This window comes from Leucoraja erinacea, chromosome 8, assembly GCF_028641065.1.
Source record: "Leucoraja erinacea ecotype New England chromosome 8, Leri_hhj_1, whole genome shotgun sequence".
Classification (NCBI taxonomy): Eukaryota; Metazoa; Chordata; class Chondrichthyes; order Rajiformes; family Rajidae; genus Leucoraja; species Leucoraja erinaceus.
The window spans coordinates 70,590,007-70,607,097 of NC_073384.1; the positions used below are offsets into that span (position 1 = coordinate 70,590,007).

At 45.7% G+C, this 17,091-nt stretch overlaps 1 protein-coding gene across 1 annotated transcript in view; it reads right to left on the reverse strand.

Annotated features, from left to right (window-relative positions):
* Nucleotides 1–7,730: 7,730 nt before the first annotated feature.
* utrn (utrophin) overlaps nucleotides 7,731–17,091 on the reverse strand; it is a 382,291-nt gene continuing 372,930 nt past the window's right edge. The window contains 2 exon segments of the mRNA XM_055639965.1: nucleotides 7,731–7,797; nucleotides 11,221–11,307. Of these exon segments, the coding sequence (XP_055495940.1) occupies nucleotides 11,296–11,307 (12 nt within the window). The 3' untranslated portion in view covers nucleotides 7,731–7,797; nucleotides 11,221–11,295.

Here is a 17,091-nt window from a genome sequence, read left to right on the forward strand (position 1 = left end):
GATGAGAGGATATCTCATTGAAACATATAAGATTGTTAAGGGCTTGGACACGCTAGAGGCAGGAAACATGTTCCCAATGTTGGGGGAGTTCAGAACCAGGGGCCAGTTTAAGAATAAGGGGTAAGCCATTTAGAACAGAGACGAGGAAACACTTTTTCTCACAGAGAGTGGTGAGTCTGTGGAATTCTCTGCCTCAGGCAAGTTCTCGGGATGCTTTCAAGAGAGAGCTAGATAGGGCTCTTAAAAATAGCGGAGTCAGGGAATATGGGGAGAAGGCAGGAACGGTGTACTGATTGGGGATGATCAGCCATGATCACATTGAATGGCGGTGCTGGCACGAAGGGCCGAATGGCCGAATGGCCTACTCCTGCACCTATTGTTTATGAAAATCCATTGTCCTCATAGTGAGTAATCCAGATAAGCAATTACAACTCAGCGTGTTGCAAACTACTTTAGCATTTGTAATTAATGGTGACGTACCAATTAGAAGCATTGGTGTGCTTGTACAACCTTCTTTGGAGAAGTTATTGCCAATGGCATGTAAAATGTCTCTGCTTACTGCAAGCTGTCTATTGAGGAATTACTAACACAGAGACTCTATGATACAATAATTTGGCATTATTTAAGCGGACCATAACAATAGCCTGTTGTACACTATATATGTAAGTCATAGAAACATAGAAATTAGGTGCAGGAGTAGGCCATTCGGCCCTTCGAGCCTGCACCGCCATTCAATATGATCATGGCTGATCACCCAACTCAGTATCCCGTACCTGCCTTCTCTCCATACCCTCTGATCCCCTTAGCCACATCTAACTCCCTCTTAAATATAGCCAATAACTGGCCTCGACTACCCTCTGTGGCAGAGAGTTCCAGAGATTCACCACTCTCTGTGAAAAAAGTTCTCCTCATCTCGGTTTTAAAGGATTTCCCCCTTATCCTTAAGCTGTGACCCCTTGTCCTGGACTTCCCCAACATCGGGAACAATCTTCCTGCATCTAGCCTGTCCAACCCCTTAAGAATTTTGTAAGTTTCTATAAGATCCCCTCTCAATCTCCAAAATTCTAGAGAGTATAAACCAAGTCTATCCAGTCTTTCTTCATAAGACAGTCCTGACATCCCAGGAATCAGTCTGGTGAACCTTCTCTGCACTCCCTCTATGGCAATAATGTCCTTCCTCAGATTTGGAGACCAAAACTGTACGCAATACTTCAGGTGTAGTCTCACCAAGACCCTGTACAACTGCAGTAGAACCTCCCTACTCCTATACTCAAATCCTTTTGCTATGAAAGCCAACATACCATTCGCTTTCTTTACTGCCTGCTGCACCTGCATGCCTACCTTCAATGACTGGTGTACCATGACACCCAGGTCTCGCTGCATCTCCCCCTTTCCCAATCGGCCACCATTTAGATAATAGTCTGCTTTCCCGTTTTTGCCACCAAAATGGATAACCTCACATTTATCCACATTATACTGCATCTGCCAAACATTTGCCCACTCACCCAGCCTATCCAAGTCACCTTGCAGTCTCCTAGCATCCTCCTCACAGCTAACACTGCCCCCCAGCTTAGTGTCATCCGCAAACTTGGAGATATTGCCTTCAATTCCCTCATCCATATCATTAATATATATTGTAAATAGCTGGGGTCCCAGCACTGAGTCTTGCGGTACCCCACTAGTCACTGCCTGCCATTGTGAAAAGGACCCGTTTACTCCTACTCTTTGCTTCCTGTTTGCCAGCCAGTTCTCTATCCACATCAATACTGAACCCCCAATGCCGTGTGCTTTAAGTTTGTATACTAATCTCTTATGTGGAACCTTGTCAAAAGCCTTCTGGAAGTCCAGATACACCACATCCACTGGTTCTCCCCTATCCACGCTACTAGTTACATCCTCAAAAAATTCTATAAGATTTGTCAGACATGATTTACCTTTCGTAAATCCATGCTGACTTTGTCCAATGATTTCACCACTTTCCAAATGTGCTGCTATCCCATCTTTAATAACTGACTCTAGCAGTTTTCCCCACTACCGATGTTAGACTAACTGGTCTGTAATTCCCCATTTTCTCTCTCACTCCCTTCTTAAAAAGTGGGGTTACGTTTGCTACCCGCCAATCCTCTGGAACTACTCCAGAATCTAAAGAGTTTTGAAAGATTATTACTAATGCATCCACTATTTCTGGAGCTACTTCCTTAAGTACTCTGGGATGCAGCCTATCTGGCCCTGGGGATTTATCGGCCTTTAATCCATTCAATTTACCCAACACCACTTCCCGACTAACCTGGATTTCACTCAATTCCTCCAACTCCTTTGACCCGCGGGCCTCTGCTATTTCCGGCACATTATTTATGTCTTCCTTTGTGAAGACGGAACCAAAGTAGTTATTCAATTGGTCTGTCATTTCCTTGTTCCCCATGATCAACTCACCTGTTTCTGACTGCAAGGGACCTATATTTGTTTTAACTAATTTCTTTCTTTTCACATATCTATAAAAACTTTTGCAGTCAGTTTTTATGTTCCCTGCCAGTTTTCTTTCATAATCCATTTTTTTCCTTTCCTAATTAAGCCCTTTGTCCTCCTCTGCTGGTCTCTGAATTTCTCCCAGTCCTCCGGTATGCTGCTTTTTCTGGCTAATTTGTACGCATCATCCTTCGCTTTGATACTATCCCTGATTTCCCTTGTTATCCACAGATGCACTACCTTCCCTGATTTATTCTTTTGCCAAACTGGGATGAACAATTTTTGTAGTTTATCCATGCAGTCTTTAAAAGTCTTCCATTGTATATCCACCGTCAACCCTTTTAGAATTAATTGCCAGTCAATCTTGGCCAATTCACGTCTCATACCCTCAAAGTTACCTTTCTTTAAGTTCAAAACCATTGTTTCTGAATTAACAATGTCACACTCCATCCTAATGAAGAACTCAACCATATTATGGTCACTCTTGCCCAAGGGGCCACGCACAACAAGACTGCTAACTAACCCTTCCTCATTACTCAATACCCAGTCTAAAATAGCCAGCTCTCTCGTTGGTTCCTCTACATGTTGATTTAGATAACTATCCCGCATACATTCCAAGAAATCCTCTTCCTCAGCACCCCTGCCAATTTGATTCACCCAATCTATATGTAGATTGAAGTCACCCATTATAACTGCTTTGCCTTTGTCGCACGCATTTCTAATTTCCTGTTTGATACCATCTCCAACTTCACTACTGTTAGGTGGCCTGTACACAACACCCACCAGCGTTTTCTGCCCCTTAGTGTTTCGCAGCTCTACCCATACCGATTCCACATCCTCCAAACTAATGTCCTTCCTTTCTATTGTGTTAATCTCCTCTCTAATCAGCAACGCTACCCCACCTCCTTTTCCTTTCTCTCTATCCCTCCTGAATATTGAATATCCCTGGATGTTCAGCTCCCAGCCTTGGTCACCCTGGAGCCATGTCTCCGTGATCCCAACTATATCATAATCATTAATGGCTATCTGCACGTTCAACTCATCCACCTTATTACGAATACTCCTTGCATTGAGACACAAAGCCTTCAGGCTTGTTTTTACAACTCTCTTACCCCTTATACAATTATGTTGAGAAGTGGCCCTTTTTGATTTTTGCCCTGGTTTTGTCTGCCTGCCACTTTTACTTTTCACCTTGCTACCTCTTTCTTCTACCCTCATTTTACACCCCCCTGCCTCTCTGCTCTTGTACCCATCCCCCTGCCACATTAGTTTAAATCCTCCCCGACAGCACTAGCAAACACTCCCCCAAGGACATTGGTTCCATTCCAGCCCAGGTGCAGACCGTCCTGTTTGTACTGGTCCCACCTCCCCCAGAACTGGTTCCAATGCCCTAAAAATTTGAATCCCTCCCCCTTGCACCATTTTTCAAGCCACGTATTCATCTGCAATATCCTCCTATTTCTGCTCAGATTGGCCCGTGGTACTGGCAGTAATCCAGAGATTATTACCTTTGAGGTCCTACTTTTAAGCTTATCTCCTAGCTCCCTAAATTCATCCTGTAGGACCTCATCCCTTTTTTTACCTATATCGTTGGTGCCAATATGCATCACGACAACTGGCTGTTCACCCTCCCGCTCCAGAATGTTCTACAGCCGTTCAGTGACATCCCTGACCCTTACACCAGGGAGGCAACATACCATCCTGGAGTCTCGTTTGTGGCCGCAGATAAGCCTATCTATTCCCCTGACAATTGAATCCCCTATTACTATTGCCCTTCCACTCTTTTTTCCCCCCCTCATGTGCCGCAGAGCCACCCATGGTGCCATGAACTTGGCTGCTGCTGCATTCCCCTGATGAGCCATCTCCCTCAACAGTATCCAAAATGGTATACCTGTTTAGGAGGGAGATGACCGCAGGGGACTCCTGCACTACCTGCCTACTGCTTTGCTGGCTTTTGGCCACCTGTTCCCTTTCTGTCCTCTTACCTTTTACCTGCGGTGTGACCAACTCGCTGTACGTGCTATCCACGACTTTCTCAGCATCGTGGATGCTCCAGTATGAATCCAGCCGCAGTTCCAATCGTTCAATGCGGTCTGCCAGGAGCTGCAGCTGTACACACTTCCTGCAAACATAGTCACCAGGGACACCGACCATATCCCTGATCTCCCACATGTTGCAGGCTGAGCAAACCACGGGGCCAATCTCCACTGACATATCCTACTCCCAATTTAACTATATTAAATATTTAAAAAAACACAAAACTTTATCCTTTAAATTTTACTAATAAATACTGTACCCTTAACTACCAGAATCCTTAACCTAAAGGCAGAAATGTAAAAATGTAAACCAATCAGAGGCTTCCCCCAGACTCCTTCTCTGGAACGTTGGCGATTTTTACTTACAGCGCAGGTACTCCTCCCCTCTCACCAACGGCTCCCTGGGCCTCTGTGAAAACAAGCCCCGCGGTGTATTTTGTACTTACAGCGCAGGTACTCCTCCCCTCTCACCAACGGCTCCCTGGGCCTCTGTGAAATCATAGTGTTGAACGGATTGGGAGCTTTCCAACGTTTGAAGCGATTTGCTTGTAAATCCTTCCGAGGAAAAGTTATTGCCAAGGACTTGAAAGAGAAATTCTCCATCCTGCAACAATCTCGATTGGCGTTTCCAACCGAGAAAAGCGACATCACATTCAGTAGCCAGTATTTAAGCAGACCTTCACAGTAGCCTGTTGTAACTCTGACAGTAGGTGACTTTGACTCTGACATCGGGAGGAGAATGGGGAGTGCAGGGGAGAGATAAGACTTTGCCTTCCATCACAGTGAGATTTTCTGTGATGGATGTTTGTGTAAATTGTGTTGTGTCTTGGTTCTTCTTCTTGTGTGTATGACTGCAGAAACAACATTTTGTTTGAACCTCAATGAGGTTCAAATGACACAAATAAATTGTATTATATATGGTATTGAATCGATTGGAAACTTTTATTTGTCTATATATTCATCCAAGGAAAAGCTAGTACCAATCGTACCGTCCAGTGGCCTTGACATCCACCATCATGAAGCGTTATGAGAGGCTAGTTATGGAACGCACTAAATCCAGTCTACCCAGTGGTCTTGACCCACTGCAGTTCACCTACCGCCACAACAGGTCCACGGATGATGCCATCACCCTGACCCTACACTCATCCCTGGAACAACTGGGCAAGAGAGACACCTACAGGGCTAATGGAAACAAGGGATATGGAGAGAAAGCACGAACGGGGTACTGATTTCGGTTGATCAGCCGTGATCATATTGAATGGCGGTGCTGTTTTGAAGGGCCTACTCCTGCACCTATTTTCTATGTTTCTTTTTATCAAAAAACAATGATGGGGCTTTTGTTAACACCATTGTATTATTTTATTCACTCACGTAATACGAAAGCATCCAAAAGTAGGGGGTTTTCTTCAAGATGCCATAAAGTAATCCACATTAATACTGAGAGAGAAATGTGGTATGGCGATGCCTAACGGCAGTGGCTCGACTACAGTCGTCTGTCTTTTTATTTAATTTTTGTCTTAAGTGTATGTCTTGAGCCTAGTTTTTATTATTTGTTCAGCTGTGTATATGTGGGGGGTGGGGGGCTGTGGGGGAAACCGTTTAATCTCTCTGTGCGGTGGACCTGACGTTTTCCCTGTCGGGTCTCCGATGTCGTTGGGCCTAACATCGTGGAGCCGGCGGCAGCCTCCTGCCGGGGACTAATCTAAGAGCTCCAGTCGCGGAGCTGGCCGTCTTCAGAATGGGAAGAGTTCTGGTGGCGCATGGCTGCGACCCGACTTTGGAGTTCAGAGGCTCCGGCTGCAAGCCAGGTGGACTTGCAGGTCCCGGGTGGGAGACCGCTCATCGGAGCTCCCGCAACGGCAACTTCACCTGCTGGAATCGCGGGGTTTAAAGGACACGGAGCCGGGGCCTAACATCACCCAGCACGGCTTAAACACTCACAGGACTTACCATCGTCCGCCGGGGGCTTTAACATCGGAGTACGCCCCAGTTCGCCTCAACGCTGCAGTCGGACTGTTAGACAAAGGGAAGAGATAAAGACTTTGCCTTCCATCACTGTGAGGACGTGTTGGAGATTCACTGTGATGGATGTTTGTGTAAACTGTTAAGTGTTGGTCTTGGGTTTTTTTGTAATGTAAAAAAACTGTAGAAATGAAATTTTGTTCAAACCTAGGTTTGAATGACAATAAATAGCATTCATTCATTCAAATGAAAAGGCATCTTACTTTTTTTGGAATTAATTTTATTTTTGAATGAACTATGTAGTGGTGTCAGGTCCGATCTGGACCACATATAGATGATATACTTATTGTGCCTCATGTGTTAAAGTGTTATGTCAATGATTGAACAAAGAGGATGACAATGTTTACATTCTAGTGGTACAGCCGACCTTCGGATGAATGATTCTATAATTCTTTGTGTAACATGGTGAGCTGATCCTCATTCATTTTTTTAGCAAGATAATCAAAGAAAAATAAGATCACCAATGAATCACGACTAACCCTTCTGCCATTTGGTATGCTGCAAATTAAAGCTTTAAATGCAGGGGATTGCAGTGTGTAAGAGTGATTATGAAGGGGTGAGGGTTTGAGGTAGAAAGGTGGTCATGGCTTTAGATTGCTTCAATACATTAAAATATTTTTCCTATTCATAAAATTTGCTTGGGCATGAATCCTTAAATTCTGATGCATATTTGCAAGACTTTGGCAGAACGTAAGAAAAACTAAGAAGGGTCTCGACCCGAAACGTCACCTATTCCCTTTCTGCAGAAATGCCGCCTGACCCGCTGAGCTACTCCAGCTTTATGTGTGTGTGTGTGTGTGTGTGTGTGTGTGTGTGTGTGTGTGTGTGTGTCTGTCTTCAAAAATAATCTACTTTCTTCAGGGAACTTTCGGAGTCACGGTTGTAAGGCAATTTTCTAAGAGGCTGGTGTTAGTGTCATTTTTTTAAAAACATTGTAAAATGCACATACAATTTGTGAATGTATCATCAGTATTCTTACACACTATAAGTAAAAAGTGGTATAAAGATCTCCTGAAATGGTGTGTGTTTGAACAAATAATGTCCAACATTTTACATTACATTATTATTTTACAATTGCATAGCAAAAACAAAGAACAGGCAATAGTTAAAACTACTATTGTGCAGAGTTAACTTTCTTCAGTAAGATAGGCTTCTGGAATTCATTATTATATTCAGGTCTAATGTAGTTTTCATTTTTTTCCACAACTTGTTGGCCATTGCAGGTCATCTCAATGTTTCTGGTGAGGGGAACATGTTGCTGCGGAATCAATATCTGCGGAATACAATCAACCATTGTTATGCTGTCAAATACCAAACCTACCACTGACATTCATTCTTGTACTGTGGAACATTGACTTTAAATGAAGGTTTTTAACCTGAATAAGTTTGGAGAGCACACATTTTCAGTATGAAGAGGAATGCTAGACAAGGGAATAGTAATTGTTTAAAATGGTATTGTTCAAGATTCAAGAGAGTTTGTCATGTGTCCCTGATAGGACAATGAAATTCTTGCTTTGCTGCAGCACAACAGAACATAGTAGGCATGAATACAGAACAGATCAGTGTGTCCATATACCATTATATAAAAGGTACACAAAATTGCTGGAGAAACTCAGCGGGTGCAGCAGCATCTATGGAGCGAAGGAAATAGGCGACGTTTCGGGTCGAAACCCTTCTTCAGACTGATGGGGGGTGGGGGGGAGAAGGAAGGGAAAGGGGAGGAGGAGGAGCCCGAGGGCGGGCGGATGGGAGGGTGGGAGGAGACAGCTAGAGGGTTAAGGAAGGGGAGGAGACAGCAAGGGCTAGCAAAATTGGGAGAATTCAATGTTAATGCCATCCGGACGCAAGGTCCCCAGGCGGAATATGAGGTGCTGTTCCTCCAATTCCCGCTGTTGCTCACTCTGGCAATGGAGGAGACCCAGGACAGAGAGGAGACCCAGGACAGAGAGGTCGGATTGGGAATGGGAGGGGGAGTTGAAGTGCTGAGCCACCGGGAGGTCAGGTTGGTTATTGCGGACTGAGCGGAGGGGTTCGGCGAAACGGTCGCCCAACCTCCGCTTAGTCTCACCGATGTAAATCAGCTGACACCTAGAGCAGCGGATGCAGTAGATGAGGTTGGAGGAGATACAGGTGAACCTTTGTCGCACCTGGAACGACTGCTTGGGTCCTTGAATGGAGTCGAGGGGGGAGGTGAAGGGACAGGTGTTGCATTTCTTGCGGTTGCAACGGAAAGTGCCCGGGGAGGGGGTGGTGCGGGAGGGAAGGGAAGAATTGACAAGGGAGTTGCGGAGGGAGCGGTCTTTGCGGAAGGCAGACATGGGGGGAGATGGGAAGATGTGGCGAGTGGTGGGGTCACGTTGGAGGTGGCGGAAATGGCAGAGGATTATGTGTTGTATTTGCCGGCTGGTGGGGTGAAAGGTGAGGACCAGGGGGACTCTGCCCTTGTTGCGAGTGCGGGGATGGGGAGAGAGAGCAGTGTTGCGGGGTATGGATGAGACCCTGTTGTGAGCTTCATCTATGGTGGCGGAGGGGAATCCCCGTTCTCTGAAGAACGAGGACATTTCTGATGCCCTGGTATGGAATGTCTCATCCTGGGAACAGATGCGGCGTAGGTGGAGGAATTGGGAGTAGGGGATGGAGTCTTTACAGGGGGCAGGGTGGGAAGACGTGTAGTCCAGATAGCCATGTGAGTCAGTGGGTTTGAAATGTATGTCGGTCAGGAGTCTGTCCCCTGCGATGGAGATGGTGAGGTCAAGGAATGGTAGGGAAGTGTCGGAAATGGTCCAGGTGTATTGGAGTGCCGGGTGGAAGTTGGTGGTGAAGTGGATGAAGTCAGTCAGTTGTCTGTAGGTGCAGGAGGTGGCCCCAAAGCAGTCGTCAATGTAACGGAGATAGAGGTCGGGGATGGGGCCCTGGTACTTATTGAACAAGGATTGTTCAACGTACCCGACAAAGAGGCAGGCGTAGCTGGGGCCCATGCGTGTGCCCATAGCTACGCCTTGTATTTGGAGGAAATGGGAGGAGTCAAATGTAAAGTTGTTGAGGGTGAGAACCAACTCCGCTAAGCGGAGGAGAGTGTCAGTGGCTGGGTATAGGTTGCTCCTCTGGTCGAGGAAGAACCGGAGGGCTTTGAGGCCATCCTGGTGGGGGATGGAGGTGTATAGTGACTTGACATCCATGGTGAAGATGAGGGGGTGAGGGCCTAGAGAGTGGAATGCGTGGAGGCGGCGGAGAGTGTCTGAGGTGTCTAGAACATAGGTGGGAAGGGATTTGACCAAGGGGGATAGTATGGAGTCAAGGTATGTGGAGATGAGTTCGGTGGGGCACGAACAAGCAGAGACAATGGGTCTGCCGGGAGAGCCGGGTTTGTGGATTTTGGGGAGAAGGTAAAAACGGGCCGTGCGGGGCTGGGGAACGATGAGGTTGGAAGCTTGGTCGGGCAGGGCGTGGGAATTGATGAAGTCGGTGATGGTGCTAGATATGGTGGCCTGGTGCTCGTCAGTGGGGTCATGGTCCAAGGGTAAGTAGGAGGAGGTGTCCGAGAGTTGGCGCGTGGCCTCAGCTTTGTAGAGATCGACGCGCCAGACTACCACGGCACCTCCCTTGTCGGCTGGTTTGATGACCCAATCTGGGTTTTTGCGGAGTGATTCAATGGCAGTGCGTTCAGAGGGGGAAAGATTAGAGTGAGACAAGGGAGTGGAGAAGTTGATGGGGTTGACGTCACGGCGGCAGTTCTGGATAAAGAGTTCTAGAGCCGGGACTTTACGAGAGGGGTTCCACGAGGAGGGGGTGCGTTGGAGACAGGAAAAAGGGTCATCATTAGGGGGCGAGGACTCCTTCCCATGGAAGTGCGCTGTGAGGCGGAGACGACGGTAGAAGCGCTCCAAGTCATGTTCAGCACAAACATGATGGGCCGAAGGACCTGTTGTCGAGTCATCCAGCGTGGAAACAGGCCCTTCGACCAAACGTGCCCACATACGTCCCAGCTACACCAGTCCCACCTGCCTGCGTTTGGTCCATATCCCTCCAACCTGTCCTATCTATGTTCCTGTCTAACTGTTTCTTAAACGTTGGGATAGTCCCAGCCTCAACTATCTCCTCTGGCAGCGTGTTCCGTACACACACCACCCTCTGTGTTAAAAAGTTACCCCTCAGATTCCTATTAAATCTTTTCCCCTTCACCTTAAACCTATGTCCTCTGCTCTTCGATATCTCTACTCTGGGCAAGAGACTCTGTGCATCTACCCCAGTCATTTCCTCTCATGATTTTATACACCTCTATAAGTTCATCCCTCATCCTCCTGCGCTCCAAGGCATAGAGTACCAGTCTATGCAACCTCTCCTGATAGCTCACACACACACCCTTCTAGTCCTGGCAATATCCTCGTAAATCTTCTCTGCACCCTCTCAGCTTGACAACATCTTTCCTATAACTTGTTGCCCAGAACTGAATACAATACTCCAAATGTGGTCTCACCAAAGTCTTACAACACAGAAACATGACCTCCGAATTTCTATAGAAGGGTCTCGACCCGAAACGTCATCCATTCCTTCTCTCCAGAGATGCTGCCTGATCCGCTGAATTGCTCCAGCTTTTTGTGTCTATCTTCTATACTCAATACTCTGGATGATGAAAGTCAATGTGCCTGTGCTGTGCTGTTCAAAGTTTGTTTTTGAGATCCATCAGTGTACTTACGGCTGCAGCCAGGGAATGAACTGTTGATTTTCTCCATCACATCCGTCAGGTCTGTACTTGTGTCTTGGGGCGGAATCAATAATTCATCTGCACATTGAGATGAAAACATTTAGAAGAACCATACATCGACAAATGTGACTACTTCTAATATGAAGGCGTACAGCGGAGGCCTCTAGGCCTGACTTTGGGAGAACTGGGGTTGGGGACTGGACATTGTGCCTTCCCCCAGTGGTAACCATTGTGGGGGGAATGATTTTTTGTGTGTAAGTGAATATGTTAGTCTGTGTCCAAGATGGCTGTCGGAAGGGAGAGTGGACGCTGGCGCGGTTTAGCTGCCGCTGCTCTCTCTTCACATTGTGTTTTTTGATTTTTTGTCTTTGGAGCGATTTCTGTCTTTAATTTGTGTATTGGTGATGTCCTTATTATTTATTTTACTACGACTATATGTTTTTTCTCTCTTGTTAATTTCTGTGTGGTGTCCTTGAGTCTTTGAAAGGCGCCCGCAAATAAATTGTATTATTATTATTATTACTACAGCATACACTAATATAACACACAACTTTTATGATCCCAAATGCAAGTTGCAATATTTAACGTTTTTGGAAGCATTATGATGAATGTGTGGCACAGGAGCTGGAACAATGACTATATGTTCCTGAGAGTTGAAGCTTCAGGTTTTTGGATCATGGGATCTCTTTTGGGACAAATAATTGGTGGCAATAAACAGTTGCCAAAGCGAGGATGACAGATACAAGCGGCTGGAGTAACTCAGCGGGACAGGCAGCATCTCTGGAGAGAAGGAATGGGTGACGTTTCGGGTCGAGACCTTCTTCAGACTGGTTAGGGGTAAGGGAAATGGGAGATATAGATGGTGATGTAGAGAGATAAAGAACAATGAATGAAAGATATGCAAAAAAGTAACGATGATAAAGGAAACAGGCCATTGTTAGCTGTTGGTAGGGTGAAAACAAGAAGCTAGTGCGACTTGGGTGGGGGAGGGATACAGTGAGAGGGAATGCTGGGGTTTCCTGAAGTGAGAGAAATCAGTGTTGATATCACTGGGCTGTAAGCTGCCCAAGCAAAACATGAGATGCTGTTCCTCCAATTTGCAAAGAGAGGAAGATGGGCAGACAGGTGCATGATAAAGAGACATGGTGGACTGGGAAAAAACAGATTGTTCTTTTGTCAGGAGATGGCTGAAAAGATTCAAGGAGGTATACAACATTCTGTTTGTAGTTTGTTTGTTTGTCTTTTTGCACAAAGTCCGCGAGCATTGCCACTTTTCATTTCACTGCACATCTCGTATGTGTGTGTGACGAATAAACTTGACTTGACTTGGAAAAAAAACATGGAAACAGGCCCTTTGTCCCAACTCATCTAAGCAATCAAGATGCCCCAAAGAAACTAGTTCTATTTGCCCAGATTTGGCCCATATCCCTCCAAATGTTTCAATAGACAATAGACAATAGGTGCAGGAGTAGGCCACTCAGCCCTTCGAGCCAGCACCGCCATTCAATATGATCATGGCTGATCATCCCCAATCAGCACCCCATTCCTGCCTTCTCGCCATGTCCCCTGACTCCGCTATCTTTAAGAACTCCATCTAACTCTCTCCCTATTTTCTATGTTTCTATGGGTTGTTGATTGGGGACGATCAGCCATGGCCTCCTCCTGCACCTATTTTCCATGTTTCTAAAGCATCCAGAGAATAGGTCTCCACTGTCTTCTGAGGCAGAGAATTCCACAGATTCACAACCCTCTGTGTGAAAAAGTGTTTCCTCATCTCCGTTCTAAATGGCTTACCCCGTATTCTTAAACTGTGGCCCCTGGTTCTGGACTCCCCCAACATCGGGAACATGTTTCCTGCCTCTAACATGTCCAAACCCTTAATAATCTTATATGTTTCAATAAGATGGATTTCCTATCCATACACCTGTCCAAGTGTATTTTAAATGCAGTTGTCGTAAATCTTTGCATGCTGACCTCAAAAACAGATCAACAATCACACATTACAATCGCACTCTGAAATCTCTACTACATCAATATTTCTCACTTTAACTATGATTCCCTTATCACATATCTATACACCAGTAAATGACTCGATTGTAATCATGTTTTGTCCTTCTGCTGACTGGATAGCATGCAACAAAAGCTTTTCGGTGCTCGTGACGAGAAACTAAACTGAATTGAACTGCTCCAACTTGGCCCCTCATGTTCCTTTTCACTCTTAACCCTCTCACCTTCATCCTAAATCCTGAGGTTCTTCATCCCTGGGTAAAAGTGCGCGTTAATCCTATCAAATCCCCTCACGGTTTTGTACACCTCTATAGATTCCTGAAAGTGACAATCACAGGAATATAGTGCTCCAGAAGGCTTTCGGCACCTTGGTCTTGAGTATAGAAGTTGAGATGTTATGCTACAGTTGTCAAATAGGCAGCAAGAATTGCATCTTGATCAGCTGGGCAGAGGAATGGGTGATGGAATTTAATACAGAGAAATGTGAAGGTGTTGCATTTTGGGAAGTCTAACATGGCAGGACCTACACAGTGAATGGTAGGGCAGAGGGATCTAGGAGTACAGGTACATGGTTCCATGAAAGTGGTGTCGCAGATAGATAGGGTGGTCAAAAAGGCCTTTGACACATTGGTCTTCATCAGTCAAGGGTATTGAGTATAGAAGTTGGGAGCGTCATGTTGCAGTAGACATTGGTGAGACCACATTTAGAGTAGTGTGTTCAGTTTTGGGCACCATGTTATAGGAAGGGTGTTGTGAAGTTGGAAATGGCACAGAGGATGCCTGGACTCGAGGGCCTGAGCTATAAGGAACAGTTGAGGAGGTTAGGACTCTATACCTTGGAGCGCAGGAGGATGAGGGGTGATCTTATAGAAGTGTACACAATCATGGGAGGCCTAGATTAGGTAAACCTGCAGAACTCTTGCTCGTAGGGGAATCGAGAAACAGATGACATAGGGTTAAGGGGGGGGGGGGGGTTTAGAGGGATGTGGGCCAAATGCAGGCAGGTGGGACTAGTGTAGATTGAACATGTTGGTCGGTGTGGGCAAGTTGGGCCGAAGGGCCTGTTTTCACGCTGTTTGACTCTATGACATTGTTTAGGCTATTTCCAGAGTACTGTATCCAGTTTTGGTCACCCTGTAATAGGGAAAATGTTATTGTCGGAAAAGGTACAGAGATTTACAAGGATATTGCCTGGACTCGAGGGCCTGAGATGTTGACCAGGACTTTATTCCTTGGAGATAAAAATATCCATTGCTTTGACCCCCACAGCCTTCTGTGACAATGAATTCCACAGATTCACCTCCCTCGGACTAAAGAAATTCCTCCCTATCTCCTTCCGAAAGGAACGTCCTTTTATTTTGAGGCTATGACCTCTAGTCCTAGACTCTCCCACTAGTGGAAACATCCTCTCCACATCCACTCTATCCAGGCCTTTCACTGTTTGGTAAGTTTCAGATTCAGATTCAGATTCAATTTTAATTGTCATTGTCAGTGTACAGTACAGAGACAACGAAATGCAACGAAAGTTTCAATGAGAGGTTCCCTCATTCTTCTAAACTCCAGTGAGTACAGGCCCAATGTCATCAAACATCATAGGTTAACCCACTAATTCCTGGGATCATTCTTGTAAACCGCCTCTGGACCCTCTCCAGAGCCAGCACATCCTTCCTCAGATATGGTGCCCAAAATTGCTCACAATATTCCAAATGGGGCCTGACCAGCGCCTTATAGAGCCTCAGCATTACATCCTTGTTTTTTATATTCTAGCCCTCTCGAACTAAATGCTAGCATTGCATTTGCCTTCTTTTCTACTGATTCGACTTTGGGAATCCCAAGTCATTTTGCACCTCCAATTCCTAAATTCAATCCCAATTTCCAAAATAGTCTACGCCTTTATTCCTACTACCAAAATGCACGACTCCACCCTTTGCTACACTGTATTCCATCTGCCACTTCTCTGCCCACTCTCCCAACATGTCCAAGTCCTTCTGTGGAGTCCCTGCTTTCTCTACACTACCTGCCTCTCCACATATTTAGTTTTTGTTTAGTTTAGAGATTCAGCATGGAAATAGGCCCTTCGGCCCACCGAGTCCGCAAACGACCAGCGATCCCCGCACATTAACACAAGCCTGCACACACAAGGGACAATTTACACTTATAACAAGTATACAAACCCAAGCCAATTAACCTACAAACCTGTACCTCTTTGGAGTGTGGGAGGAATCGAAGATCTCGGGGAAAACCCATGTACAAACTCCGTACAGACAGCTCCCGTGCTGTAAGGCAGCAACTCTACCGCTGCACCACCGTGCCTCCCTAATGATCTTCGTATCATTTGCAAACTTGGCCACAAAGCCTTCTTCCAAATCATTAATATACAACGTGAAGAGTAATGGCCCCAGCACCGAGCCCTGCGGAACTCCGCTAGTCACTGGCAGCCAACCAGAAAAATACATTCTTTGCCTTCTACCATCCAGCCAACAATCCAGTCTGAAGAAGGGTTTCGGCCCGAAACGTTGCCTATTTCCTTCGCTCCATAGATGCTGCCGCACCCGCTGAGTTTCTCCAGCATTTTTGTCTACCTGCTATCTATGCTAGTATCTGCCCTTTGATACTATGGGCTCTAATCTTCCTAAGCAGCCTCACGTATGGCACCTTACCAAAGGCTTTCTCAAAATCGAAGTCATCATCCATTAACTCTCCTTTGTCTATCCTGCTATTTACTTCTTCAAAGAATTCTTGCAAGTTCATCAGGCAAGACCTCCCCTTCACAAAGCCATGCTGACTTCAGCCTATTTTATCATGAACTTCGATGTACTCCGTAACCTCATCCTTTATAATGGACTCTAAAATGTTACCAACCACTGAAGTCAGACTAACCGGCCTATAGTTCCCACTATTCTGCTTTGCTCCCTTCTTGTGCAGCGGGGTAATATTGGCAATTTTCCAATGGTCTGGAACCACTCCTGACTAGTGATTCTTGAAATATCACTATCAATGCGTCCACAATCTCTAAAGCCACCTCTTTCAGAACCCTAGGGTGCAGTCCATCTGGTCCAGGTGACTTCTCCACCTTCAGCCCTTTCAGCTTCCCAAGCAGCTTCTCCCTAGTAATAGCCACTCCACTAACTTCCACCCCCTGACGCTCTTGAATTTCAGGCACGTTACTGGTGTCTTCCACTGTGAAGACTGATGCTAAAAAGTTATTCAACTCCTCTGCCATTTCTTTATTCCCCATTATCACATCTCCTGCATCATTCTCCAGCGGCCCAACGTCCACTCTTGCCTCTTTCTTGCTCTTTATATAACTGAAGAAACTCTTGCTATCCTTTTATATAATTGGCTGGTTTAACTTCGTGTTTCATCTTTTCCCCTCTTATTGCCTTGCTGTTGTTTTTTTAAAGCTTCCCAATCCTCCAGCTTCTCACTCATCTTTGCAATGTTATTCTTTTTTAGTTGTACGCTGTCTTTGACTTCCTTTGTCCTCTACATATTGGCTTTCCTGAATACATTTGACTAATTCCACTCTGCTTTAGTGGAAGTCTTGGTAAAATTAAAATCCCATAATATGACAGCATGGTGGCGTTGTGGTTGAGTTACTGCCGTACAGCATCAGAGACCCTGTTTCATTCCTGACTATGGGCGCTGTCTGTATGGAGTTTGCACGTTCTCTCTGTGACCTGCGTGGGTTTTCCCCGGGTGCTCCGGTTTCCTCTCATACTCGAAAGACGTACAGGTTTGTAGGTTAATTGACATTGGTAAAACTGTAAATTGTCCCTAGTTGGTGTAGGATTAGTGTTAGTGGGCCAAAAGGCCGTTTCCGCGCTGTATCTCTAAATGAAACTAAATGAGAAC